Source organism: Andrographis paniculata, unplaced genomic scaffold (assembly GCF_009805555.1).
Source record: "Andrographis paniculata isolate CXL003 unplaced genomic scaffold, ASM980555v1 Contig30END, whole genome shotgun sequence".
Classification (NCBI taxonomy): Eukaryota; Viridiplantae; Streptophyta; class Magnoliopsida; order Lamiales; family Acanthaceae; genus Andrographis; species Andrographis paniculata.
Window position 1 is genome coordinate 1,671,451 of NW_026137563.1, and position 12,514 is coordinate 1,683,964.

The 12,514-nt window shown below is 35.8% G+C and overlaps 2 protein-coding genes and 1 long non-coding RNA gene across 7 annotated transcripts; all 3 read right to left on the bottom strand.

Annotated features, from left to right (window-relative positions):
- Positions 1 to 684: 684 nt before the first annotated feature.
- On the bottom strand, positions 685 to 4,236 carry LOC127246902 (CSC1-like protein RXW8). 2 transcript variants are annotated; one of them, XM_051268537.1, is made up of 11 exons: positions 4,141 to 4,236; positions 3,919 to 3,968; positions 3,507 to 3,839; positions 3,277 to 3,423; positions 3,130 to 3,193; positions 2,827 to 3,036; positions 2,580 to 2,759; positions 2,201 to 2,499; positions 1,747 to 2,080; positions 1,135 to 1,677; positions 685 to 1,070 (listed from the first exon to the last, which is right to left on the bottom strand). In XM_051268537.1, the coding sequence occupies exons 3-11, from the start codon at positions 3,785 to 3,787 to the stop codon at positions 906 to 908; spliced, it is 2,223 nt and encodes a 740-aa protein (XP_051124494.1). In that variant the 5' UTR covers positions 3,788 to 3,839; positions 3,919 to 3,968; positions 4,141 to 4,236; the 3' UTR covers positions 685 to 905. The 2 variants fall into 2 exon arrangements, with proteins under 2 accessions (XP_051124494.1, XP_051124495.1); XM_051268538.1 differs by lacking the exon at positions 3,919 to 3,968 and having other exon boundaries at positions 4,141 to 4,234.
- LOC127246904 (probable pectin methylesterase CGR3) lies at positions 4,142 to 7,190 on the bottom strand. 4 transcript variants are annotated; one of them, XM_051268543.1, is made up of 7 exons: positions 6,945 to 7,190; positions 6,750 to 6,789; positions 6,334 to 6,372; positions 5,627 to 6,001; positions 5,510 to 5,565; positions 5,325 to 5,431; positions 4,142 to 4,266 (listed from the first exon to the last, which is right to left on the bottom strand). In XM_051268543.1, the coding sequence occupies exons 1-7, from the start codon at positions 7,074 to 7,076 to the stop codon at positions 4,242 to 4,244; spliced, it is 774 nt and encodes a 257-aa protein (XP_051124500.1). In that variant the 5' UTR covers positions 7,077 to 7,190; the 3' UTR covers positions 4,142 to 4,241. The 4 variants fall into 4 exon arrangements, 3 of the variants coding, with proteins under 3 accessions (XP_051124500.1, XP_051124499.1, XP_051124498.1); XM_051268542.1 differs by having other exon boundaries at positions 4,158 to 4,279; XM_051268541.1 differs by having other exon boundaries at positions 4,186 to 4,266; positions 5,283 to 5,431.
- A 3,890-nt stretch (positions 7,191 to 11,080) lies between these two features.
- LOC127246957 (uncharacterized) lies at positions 11,081 to 12,339 on the bottom strand. The gene is made up of 3 exons (XR_007837782.1): positions 12,140 to 12,339; positions 11,822 to 11,934; positions 11,081 to 11,227 (listed from the first exon to the last, which is right to left on the bottom strand). It is a non-coding gene; the product is annotated as an uncharacterized LOC127246957 (long non-coding RNA).
- Positions 12,340 to 12,514: the final 175 nt, after the last annotated feature.

The following is a 12,514-nucleotide window of genomic DNA, read 5'->3' on the forward strand; positions in this document are numbered from 1 at the left end:
ATATATATATATGTATGTATAATTAGGAGAGGATTAAATATGAAAATAATCTATAACAACAATTAAATTGTTTAAATATATGTATAGTTTTCTGTAAAGTTTAGAGGAATATACTCTAAGAAGAAACAGCATAACACTAAAATCCCTAAACAAACAACCAATTAAACCCTCTTTCAAGAAATTTCTTGGCTATATATTAAATTAAATGACCATATCTCATATATGTGTGTAGAATTAAGATCATATATAATTGAAAAGAAATGAATAATAAATTAATGTGATGTATGTAACAACACGCAAACGACGACAAATTGTGAAACATTCCGATCGAGTGCTTAATAAATTAATTAAGGAGCTGCAAATAGGTATTTTTTTAAAATGGGCGATATTGACACTCGGTCGATCACTAGAGACATAAAATTGGATTAAGGAATTGTCGTGTCGTTTCTTACTGTTCAGGGACACCAAAAAGCAGTTTCAATTCAATATATATATATATATATATATGTGTGTGTGTGTGTGTGTGGTTTTATTCTGCTTCCAAAGAGAAGAAGATACATACACCCCACCACGACACCATGCACTGCACCTTCTTCACTAATTAATTCTATATTATATTATTCATTAATTATTATTTAATTGTTATTCTATTCTTTCCATCTCCACACAGAAAATCATGGAGAATCTATTTATGAATTCACACTATATGCAATAGCAGCCTTAACAAAATCAATTTACAATATTAGTTATAGGGTAATTAAATAAATAGAAAGAATACTAATAAATTATTGACCTATCTATGTATCTACCCACCCATACCCATATGCATGCAGCAGCACTATACATCAATCAATATGTCAATTTGATCTGATGATTATAAATTATTATAGTATATAAATATGAAGTTAGTTAATTTCGAGTTCCATACAGTGCGTGTGGTGGTTCTGCTTTGCAGTTTCGTGCAAATTGAGGGACTTCGATTTGAACTGGCAATAAGCAGACTGCAACATCTGATGCATCTCCTCTGTCCTCCCGCACGTCTCATCTTTCCGATCCATCTCGATGATCGTCTGCAAATTAATTATTCCCAAATTGTTACAATATACTAATTACAATCAATCAATTAATGAATACCTGTGCTGGGATCTTCCGGAACACTGGCTGAAACCGCTGGCGGCAATACTCGTTGAAGAGAAGGGTGCATATGATCAGCGGTATTATGCAGGTGGACGCCACCGGAGATTTCTTAACTCCGAAGAACCCCATAGCTATGGTCTGTGTGAGCACCAGGGAGAATATGGTCGTGTTGTGCACGATGGGCCAGTACAGCCCTCCGGTGTCGTACTCGGTAATGTACACATTCAGAATCTGGTTGCGGTACACCAAATACGCCAGGATGAAGTAGATCATCAGGATGGGGAGAATCATGGGCGCCACGATCGAGTACGTGAACCCTAGCAGCCCGAACAGCAGCACCCTCGGAACCTCTGTGTGATAAGGAAACGTGTATATGTAATCCGACACCGTCGTCGAAGTCGACGAAGACTCGTCCTCCTCCCCGTCGTCGTGCACGATGTACCTGTAAAATATGTTGCTCAGGAGCGGGAATGGCTGCATCAGCTCCAGCCCCAAGCTCGCCCACCCCGACGTCATCACGTACGTCATGAAGAACGTCGCCTGCACCGTCGAAATTAAGCTTGGAAATGCAGACTTATAAATTATGAAATAAGATTTGGGTATAAGTACCGTGGCCGGGACTGCTCGGGCGAGCACGTTGGGGATCTTTGTCGGATCCCCAAGCTTCTGGATGGAGACTTGGTAATGGCCGATTGCTGCTTCTGATAAAATGTTGGCGAAGAAGACGTTCCAGATGTAGAAGAGGACTACTTTAACGCAGGTGCTTCGTTTTCGGCCGCCGCGGGATTTGGGGCCTTCCAGAGTAGACAAAGCCATCATCAATGGGGCGACGATGTAGAGAAACATGATGAACACAACACTAGGTAAATATCCAGTGATCAGCTCCTCAAGAATCTTCATGGAAAAAGAAAAAAGGAAGACCGAGTTGTAATCCTTTGTGATTCTAGTAGAATGCAAAACAAAAAGGGTGGGGAAATATATCAGGGAGGAGATTTTCGATGATATGATCATATGTATCGTTGTAAATTCGAATCGAAGAAGAAAGAGGTTCCGGGATTAGTACCTCTGCGAGATGTTCGTGAACGATGGGAATATCTTCCTGATCTTGTCGAGATGGACGAGGCCCTGCGTGAACACCACCGGGATGAGGAAGAAGATCACGAACGAAACAGAGGCGACCCTGACGATGATCTTGCGTATCCATAGCAGACGAAACACCAAGCATAGGTTCGACCAGAAGATGTCCTGAGGCTCCGGAGCAGCATCGATCACCCACAGCATAGGATTCGGCGACTGAAGAGCCTCCGAAGCTAGTAATGCTGCGTAACGAGTCCTGAAGAACACCAGTGCAGCTTCACACTCCTGCAGAAGACAGGATTAGCACCATGAAATTCAGACATGGCCTTTCGAGTGCATTTTAATGTGTGTGTGTCTATGTGTACCTTCTTTCTCATATCCGAAGTGTCGAAACTGTTGGATTTCTTCGATGTTTCAGACTCATCCGGAAGAATTTTGAAGGATGTAGCGGCCCCTCCACAGTAGCAGCATTTCATAAACTGTGGTGCGCAGTGTTTCTCGAGATGGTTAGACTTGAGCATCTTGTACATCTTCTCGGCGTCGCGCTGCGCAGAACATAATATCAGAGGATAAGTACATTGTCGTCAAAATGCAATCTAGTTAAATGCTCACCATCAATTTTTGGACTGCGCCAGTCTCGTAAACCATTTGGTGCGACAAATAGCTCGACGAGTAAAAGTCTGTGAAGTATTTGTACACAGAATCACTGTATGATCTTCCATGGATCCAAGGGATAGCGCGAACGATCACTGTGAAGTGGCTCGGGGAAGAAAGGGATTCGCCGATGTGTGCCAATCTCATTTCCATGATGTTCTTGTATTCCTAAATTCAGGCCATTGCCAATATCAAACAGAAGAACATCAAATTTGTAAATGAGATATCTGGATGAGAAGAAAGCCCTGCCATTGTTCTTACAAAGTAAAGAAGAAGACAACTGCAGCAAGTGATGATGTACAATGCAAGACAATGAACCGAAAGCCTGCGGAGAACAAGATTTAAGAGGCAAAAGTTGAGAGAATTTGAATTCCATGAAATGAAATTACACATTCCAATATTCCATACCATTTTGATCCTTCAGCGATGTTCCTAATGCCAAACACATCCAATTTTTCACCAGAGATTCCCTTATGCACCATGTTCTTGCCATAATAATTCACCGGAAGAACAAGAAACAAGCAGACTGTCGCGGCAACACTGAATACTCTAATACTGCACAAATTACAGTAGCCGTCAATAAGCAAAAACCAACAACAGATTCAATCACAAGCAGTGTAAGAAAACTCTGTAAGCACCTGAAAATAACAGCACGAAGAAACACCACGGCGTCTATACCCCCGGCAGCATAGAGATCGTCTTCGGATGCTTCCCAAGCCTTGAGAGCCCAACTGGCGGATGGAAGGAGTCTCTCAAACCAAAATGGATCTTGCTGATTGGAATGCACGTGAGAAAGCTTCTGCCCGAAGTAGACACTTGCAAAGCTCGGTTGTTTCCTCAAGACAGAGTAGAGGGAAAAAAGGCCCACACAGACACCGGTGTTGATCCCCGCAGAAGTCAGAAGACCAGTTAGGTCCATCTCTACCCAACTAAGCAAACGACTCTATGGAATATCATCATGTGTGTGCGAGCTGAAGAAGGAAGAATCTAATAATTAAGCAGCAGCATTCAAAAGGTAACAAAAATCACATTCATCGATTCAATCCAGACCTAATGCGATTTATTCGTTAAATACGAGACGATTCGCAATCCCAAACGCCCTGACCACAAAATTGAGAGCATCACTGTTCCGGCGAATTCAAATGCGATTGAAATTGTTAACGCGATTTCATTTTTGCAATTTAGATAAATTCGTACAAACCGCATTCGAATCACGGATGAAACAAAACACGATATCTCGGAAAAACAAAATAGATGAGTGGATTAACGTACCGTTGCGTGTGTTCCCAGAGATTTCAGAAATCATGAGCTATTGTAGTCGGCATGGGCGTCCGAAAGGATAGCACTCGATTGAAGGCAAAATTAGAGATTCTTCAAAGAATGCAAATGCGAATGAATCTGTATTACAAAACTGATCAACGAAATCAAAGAAACAAGAACCTAACTATTCAGCTTCCAACAAAAATCTTGAAATTGAGATGGAAAAACTTAGAAGAATAAAATCATTTAAAATGAATTCATTACGACAAATTCGAAAATCCTCCTCTCTAGATTCTTCGCTCCTACAACGTAATCCAAGAATAATTGGAAACTAAAATCTTGGATTTTCTCCTGAATTTAGACGGAGAAGTCGGCCAACGGAAACGCAGAAAATCCGGACGAATGTTGTATTATATTTATATATATACATACTATACGTAGAATTATTAATTAAGATCATGCACAATGCAAATAACAAGAGAACACGTTTTTACATTTTACAACAGGAAATCATAAAAGATCATGAAGGTTTTTGTTTTTTTTTTTTTTTTTTTTTTTTTCACATAGTAAAATTTAAAATAAAATTCTTAAATTCTCTCCCTTTTCTACATAAACAAATTTATTTTTTATTTACAACAAATTTTATATAGCATATATTTTTAAAATATGCTCCGTACGTTCCAATACTATATATTATGATACTTTATATTTGATAAAATTATAAAATTTATAATATTTTAACTTTTTAGATTAATATTGTATAATTTTTTAAGAAGATAAGAACATACACTCCATTGTAGGTGCTCTGACTAACTTTCCAGTACAATATAGTTCATTAAAAAAATTTTGTGTTTGGTTTTTAATAAAGCACATTTTCAACAATACTTATTTTTTCTTTTACAAAAAAGTATTGTTAAATATTTCCACCATTGGCATGATAGAGTAACCACAGTAAATCAAAGAGTGAGCTGACAAAACAACAAAATTCTGTAAGCAGAGAATGAAAATGCAGTCAGCCCATTTGATATAAGAATACGATTGAGCATAAATATAAAATAAAAAAAATTAATGAATAGTTATTACTCTGTTCTAAAAGATGATGAATTAATTTAATGGATACAGAAAAAATTGCAATGGAGGAATGAAATGGTTACTGGTATGGCATGAGATGAAAGATTTGGCAGTGAGGGCTATACGCTAGTTTCTCTGAAGCCTTCTGGAACTTCTTGGCAGCTGTTTCATTTTCTTCCAGGCTTAACTCCGCGAAATACGTCGTCCACCAAGTCGAGTTTCTCGACTTAAACTGTTAATCAACGATCCAAAACAACAGATTTTTCAATCGAATATAGCAAAATATGATCACACATCAAGACTTGTTTACCTTGTGTCCACCCCTGTCTTTTTCGGCTTCTTTGGATCTTTGATGCCGCGGATATCCTAAAATGAAATCGTCGATTGATAAAAAGTGATAGAAAAGAAAGGAAAAAGGTTGTCTTACTTGTGAAGATGACGAGGCCTGTCGACGACATTCTTGCCATTTCAGGGATGGTTCTGTTGAGATACTTAGGAGACAAGTAATCCAGTGCATCGGAGACAATGGCGAGGAGGAATGACTTTGCTCTGTAGGGAAGAGGGAATGTAATGTCTGCGACACGAACAATTCCTCTGTGCACTAAAGTCCTGCAAGTTAGATCAGCATCTTCTATGTCGTAAGGCTCCACGCCCCAAGCTTCTGTCTCTTCTTCTTTCGACAATGCAGAGGTAACCGAGCATGTATCAGGGCCTACATGGAGCACCTTATGCATGCTATCGCCGTATGCTTCTTTTAAAATTGGAATCGCGCGTAGAACTTCATCGTGGCATGAAAAATCGCCTGTTTCACAGAATGATGCATACATTGTGCAGCAATGAAACTAAAAGCTTTCAAATTTTGAAACAGACCTCATATGGATGTAATGCCGGCATGAATGTTCTTCGCCGTGTTTAGAAACCACGATAGTTTAATGGAAAACATCAAATTGCAAAGCACTCATAAAATCTTTACAGTACTAGATGCTATACAATGAACCAGTGCTAAAAAGAGTTTTGAATATCAATTGCAAAACTATGGTTGTTAATTGTTACATCCCTACAAAGTGCAATCAACATCGATTTGTGGATGATCCTTAAAAAATGTTCCAACTGAAAGCAAGAAAATGCAATTACCTTGTACCCAACTGATTGCTCTACTGTTTTGCAGAGTACCTATGAGAAATTCAGTGTTCATAATCAAGGAATTAGTTGAAGAGGAGAACAAAATTCAAGATCATAAACCCCTATTCGAACCATCCAGCAAGGAACATTACTGATCTAAGCTCCAAATAAGACCAAAGAAATAGCCAAAGAATTTGTTAGATGAACAGTGTTTTCATTCAGAAATACAATGCATATATATATATATATATATAATTCTGTCTTTACCATTACTAATCGAAGCTCCATTAAGAACACTGTTGAATAAGTCCTAATTCCTAATCAGATGTTAGGGTTCTACAAGCTGACCTATGTGCAATCAAATTCAGTGAGTGCTACACAACCAGCTGCAAATAAGCAATCAAATTACGAGGAGGCGAGGATCAAACCTTTCCCGCGATACAGATAACCGATAAGAAGGAATGCTCCCTGAATCGAAAATTAAAATCCACAATCAGAAATCCACCCAAGCCAACGACGAAACAATACCAAAATCTACACTCACGAATCACTAAACATGATGGGGAAAACGAACACGAATTGATCGAAACCATTGAAAAAACGAGTAAGCAATGTTAGGATACCAGAACGACGGCCGCAATTGATAGGTAAGGGCGGGAGCGCGATCTGGAATGAATGAAGAAGACAGATTGGGGTGTCTTCCCACTCTCGGATGCGCGTCGGGAAGGATTTATGGGCCTTCTGGACATCTGCATTGTTGGGGGATTTGTTGCAGGTTAACGAGGCGTGACGTATCATGTACCCTAAACTGTGAGCAAAAACGAGAAAGGAAGGAAGGAGAGTGATCGAACAGACAAAAATTGCGTGAATGTAAGGATATCCTACTGATTCGTTGATGACGAATGATGATGGTGATGATGATGGTTGACAGTTAACAGGTAATAAAATTACTTTCATGAAAAATAAAAGAATGTTACTGTGAATATGGCTTGTTTTCCTAATATTTTTAAAATTTTAATACAAATATTTTTAAAAAAATTATTACATCAAAGAATAATTTTTAATTCTATATTTCTTTTTCTTAACGGAGACTTGGACTAAAGTCCCTGTCAGTATAATTCACTTGTAAATCAGTCCCTCTTGAAAATTAATTAGTTTGCAGTCCCTACTTATTATAGCTCCCCAATTTATTTTTTCTCTTAATTCACCGTTGTAAACACAACAAGTACTCGAAATAGATTAATAAATACTTCTAATGTTGAAATATATACCTACATTACTTCCCGCTCTACCCTCGTTATAATTTTATATACTTCTAGTTAAATATCGAGTACATTTTTTTTTTGCGAATTAAAAAAAAATAGTAAAATTAAGACAGTTACTTACGATTTAACAGGAGTTTAGACATAAAAACCTCCCATAACTCTCCTCATCCCGATTTTAAACCCTACATCTTCCATTTTCAAGTGAACCAGTGTTCTCCAACGCTCGGTGATCAAGTATCGAACGATCGGTGCAAAAATGGTGAAGAAAACAACTGACCCACTCTCATCCCCAAAGACAAGCTCAAAAAAGTAAGACCTTTTTCGATTTTTTATTTTGTCTAACATTAGTATTTTATATCGTAGTTTGTTCGATTGTTTGGGGTATAAGTCTTAGTCCAATATTTGTATGCCTCGATCGGTTCGGTGTTGAGGAGCCCTGGGTGATCGGTGTAGTTGTGTTTGTTAATTGGGTTTGAAATTGTTCGTATGTTTGCCTACGTAGACCGAGTTGGGTTTTTATTTTGACACCAATTTTGGGTGATTTTATTTGTTTAATTTGTGATTTTAGTTAATTTTATAGATATACATTTTGTTTAGTTACCTGGAGTTGCATAATTTAATATTTTTTTGTTTTTTTGATTGATCGATAATTACTTATATTTGTGGGTTGGTAAATGCGATTATGTTAGGTACCCCGAATTGCATTTTTTCAGGTTTAGTTTGCTAAGTAATAGACTTTTAAGGGACTACTGTGTACTCGGAATCTATTGTTACATACTCCTGATAGATTCTGACAAACTTTAAAATAAATTCAAGATTTGGATAATGTGTATTAATGATATTTATTTACAGATTGGGTAAAGAATACATATCGGTTATCTATCGGTTTGTAGTACTGATTGGTCTGTATGTTCTCCGAGTGTTACATCCATGCGAATCCGGTAGTATCGGCAGCAAGTTTGATAATATGAAGAGCTATCGCGGTAAAATTACGACCAAAATACTAAAAGGTCCACCGACCAACCGTAGATTTCAATGAACAACACATGGTAAGTGAATGTTGTAATGAATTTGGATGGATATGGGATTTATTTGAGTTTTGTTATTTGTGCTTGATTTGAGTAGTGTGTTATTTTGATTGAATTGTTGGTTGAATTGTTTAATATGCCTCATGTTCAATGATATTATATTAAGATCTATTGAGGGATTGAATTATAGGTTAAATTTGGTGAAACTTAAAGTTTGGAGTAATGTTATAAATTGTGCCGTATGATTAATTCTTCGCATGGTTAAAATTGCAATAATGCACATATTGTACCTCAACAACATATTGATGTACCCGTCTAACTAGATCGAAATACCTTCAAAAAGCATATATATATATATATGCTCATATACATGTTATTCATTAATTATGAAGGTTATCCTTGTATGAAGACAACAATAAACCAAAAAAGTTATGCATATTGCTTTTAAATTGGAATTAACTAATTCATTACAAGACCTTGCAATGATTGAAGTGATGCTTGCAATGAACAGAAGTGCATATATGAATACGTAACTACATTAGTGGTACACCTAAGAAAGAAAATTATATACATGTACTGCGAAAGTTTATGCCCTCATCACATTGATACATACTTCTTGTCAAACACGACAGACCTCGGTTATTTAATGATATACCTATATTAAGCTAGAAAATACCCCAAGTTAAGTTATTTATGTTTGGGGGGTCTAATACTTCATATCTCGAACATTAAGTAAAGTATAACATTATCTTTAACAATATTCGAACATGGGATGTATTCATCTTTAACATAGTCAATTATACCAATTTAGAAAATTAAAAAGTTGTTTATAAAAATTAACAACATGATCCATATAGGTGAATAATAGGCTATGGCGTTAGTTAGTTGTGTTGTTGGTAAGAGTAGTACTTAGTTATGATGCATATGCAATGGTTGTACAAATTAATAATGGAGAGTATTAATAATTGGAGAGTACTCTCTCCAATTGAATTCACAATAATAGATTTCAAACACTATGAGAGCGACATTATATTACAACATCTCATTCATTCACACATGTTAGCATCAATGGGTACCTCAGTCGTTTACCAATATACTCCGGAATTAGTATCTCATATGCTCTATAACTAGTATCTATGCCTGGACACTTGTGCTTGGAAAACAAGCTGTTCTCAATTCAATAATTTTTGTCTGTAAACTGGGATAAATTCATCATTATAATATTTTCGTAAATTCTGTAACTGTATGTAAAGCTAAATAACACATATTTATTATGAATGACTGAACAAGTATTAAATAACTTAGAGTTAAATTATGTTTTTTTGTTACTCATACATATTTTGTAGTCTTTCCATTGAAAAGTATGGTATGAGCTGTCAAATATAAACGTACAGTACTTAAATTTTTCCAACAATGCTAGGAGATGAAGTACTCTCACCGAGTTTGTGCCCCTCAGGGGATCAACTGAAATCAATCACATTCACGAATACCTTCTACTACAAAGAAAATACCTAAGCAATTATCATTTATACCTTGAATGTCGGTGTGTGTACCCAAAGTGCATACTTACATACCTGCATCAAATACGGACATATCTTGTCACAGATCTTGTGTACCTATAATACTGGTATTATATGCTTCAGTAACGAGTATATATACTCTGATAATATGTGCTTGGAAAACAGACACTTTTTGTTCAAATTATTCACTTGTTGTCGTTAACCAAGGATGAATTCATCGTGATAGTATTTCCGCGGCACCTTAAATTGTTTGAAAAGATAAATAATATATATTTACTATAGATGACTAAATAAGTCAGAAATAACTTCGTTATATTGTGTGGCATATGTACAATTATAGTTCAACCTCCACTTGTAGATGGCTAAACAAGTCATAAATGACTAAGTTAAATTATATTGGTTGTTAAGTGTAAATAATTGCTGCCAGGAATTGAAAATCTTTGGACCAATTACATAGTAATCTACATCGTAACACACACACAACAACAACATTCAAGTGAAAGCGCGAGTTGTAATCTACTACTAGGACTTCAAGTGTTTTTTGTGTAATAGGACAAACATATTTTTTCTAAAATATTTTGACCCATAACATAATAATCTAAATTTTCGCACTCACAAACTCAAATATCAATCAATCAGAAGCTTTTAACAAAATAGTAACTCAGTTGAGTAGGAAAGTACTCCAGTAGAGCTCCTATGTACCTCTGTTAAATTTTCAGAAACCTTTGTTGTCAACAAGTCATATATAAAATACTATCTCACATACCCATAATTTCTGTTCATCTACCATAATACATCAAATTTACAAAAGAGCTTCAATGCAACAATTCTCTTATTGTTGTATATTTATATACAACATTAGATTATGTTTAGCACGCTAAAAGTAATTACAATGAGAGGATTGATGGACATTCTTTCAAAATAATAAAAAAAAAATTACACATTTAAATATCTACAACAATTGCGTCTGGCTTTAACCAACTATCACGGACCAAATTGAGTACTTCTGCAGCTGCAATTAAGATATCAGCGTCTTGATTTGTTCTGAGTTTTTGGTAAATGGATGAAGAATAGTCACTTTAGCACGATGCTTCTGCCCATAAATAGATAAAATATTAATGTTCAGCAACTTAGGAAAAAATATGTGATTATATAATAAATTGTACAATTAGAGTACATGAATATAATATTTTTACACACTAATCTAAACCTACTGGACTATAATAAATTATAATTATATATACCATATATAAATCAATACTTGAAGAAGTAAGGTTGTAGGCAATCCAACAATGTTATTTTACCCATCACTATAACATTGTTTTCTATAATATCAACACCAAACTACAATAGATTATAAAGGCACAAAAATAACTAGTGATGACAATACTGAGGATATAATATTTGATTGAAACTCCAAAATAGTGCATATTCATGAAAAGTGAAATTATAACTCAATACTTTGAACAAAAAATTATTAAATTCTCTTACACTAATACATGTAACTTTTTGAAACATTTTATCGAACATGTGAAGTGCATTAGACATTTACCTCACTACTATTAACATAATGTGTTTTCCAAATGGGAGATAGGAAAAAAAGATGAAAAATGCATCAGGGTTGAGATTTGGTATTCATTCACCACACATAATATATCTACAATCAATCAAGAACAGATGTTCTAACCTTTCGAAAACAATAAGGTGGGTCTTCTTCGAAGAGAAATGGATTATTGTCCAATGGCCGTAACAAATTGGGATAGATGTGTCTTTGTGTTTGTCGGAATCTAGGCCAGTGATCTGTAATTACAATTTCACGTTCACCGGATTATAGGCGAGTAGATTCCCCTTCCAATTTTGTGCGAAATTAACGAGAGATTACAATAGGAAAAAGTGTGAAGACGAAATGAAATAGAAAATGAAGGAGTGCTGCGCTAGTAAGATTTATCACAAAATAATCACCTCATGAAACATAAACTACCAATTTTAAAATAGAGGTCCTAACCTTTGTAAAATTCTGACGTCGCTCTTCGCCGGAGAAGAAGGGCTCGCAGTGGCACGAAAATATCAAACAAGAAAAAAAAAATGGTTCTTCGCGATTGTTGGCTTATGGGCAACGCGGCTACGGTGGTGATTTTTGATCCAATGATTCTGGACTAACATGTTTTACTCCCAATTCCGCGCGAAGAATAACCAACGTGTAAAAGGGGTTTGAGAGCTAAATCAGAAATAAAGAAATGATAGGGAGTGAAGAATGAGTGAAATGGAAAAATAGGGACTGCAGAATAAGAATTTAGTAATGGGGACTGATTATTAATAAATTAGACAAAATAGGAATTTAAAGCCAATTGTGCCTTTTCTTAAATAGAGACTATTTATT

Coding starts and splice junctions, on each gene's coding strand:
- LOC127246902 (XM_051268537.1), bottom strand. CDS start 3,787: ATGGACCTAACTGGTCTTCTGACTTCTGCGGGGATCAACACCGGTGTC. Junction 2,760..2,826: donor GCGCAGTCCAAAAATTGATG/GTGAGCATTTAA, acceptor TGTTCTGCGCAG/CGCGACGCCGAGAAGATGTA. Junction 2,081..2,200: donor TTCACGAACATCTCGCAGAG/GTACTAATCCCG, acceptor GCATTCTACTAG/AATCACAAAGGATTACAACT.
- LOC127246904 (XM_051268541.1), bottom strand. CDS start 7,076: ATGCAGATGTCCAGAAGGCCCATAAATCCTTCCCGACGCGCATCCGAG. Junction 6,790..6,944: donor CAATTGCGGCCGTCGTTCTG/GTATCCTAACAT, acceptor TTTTCGATTCAG/GGAGCATTCCTTCTTATCGG. Junction 4,267..5,282: donor TTTCATCTCATGCCATACCA/GTAACCATTTCA, acceptor TTTGTAATACAG/ATTCATTCGCATTTGCATTC.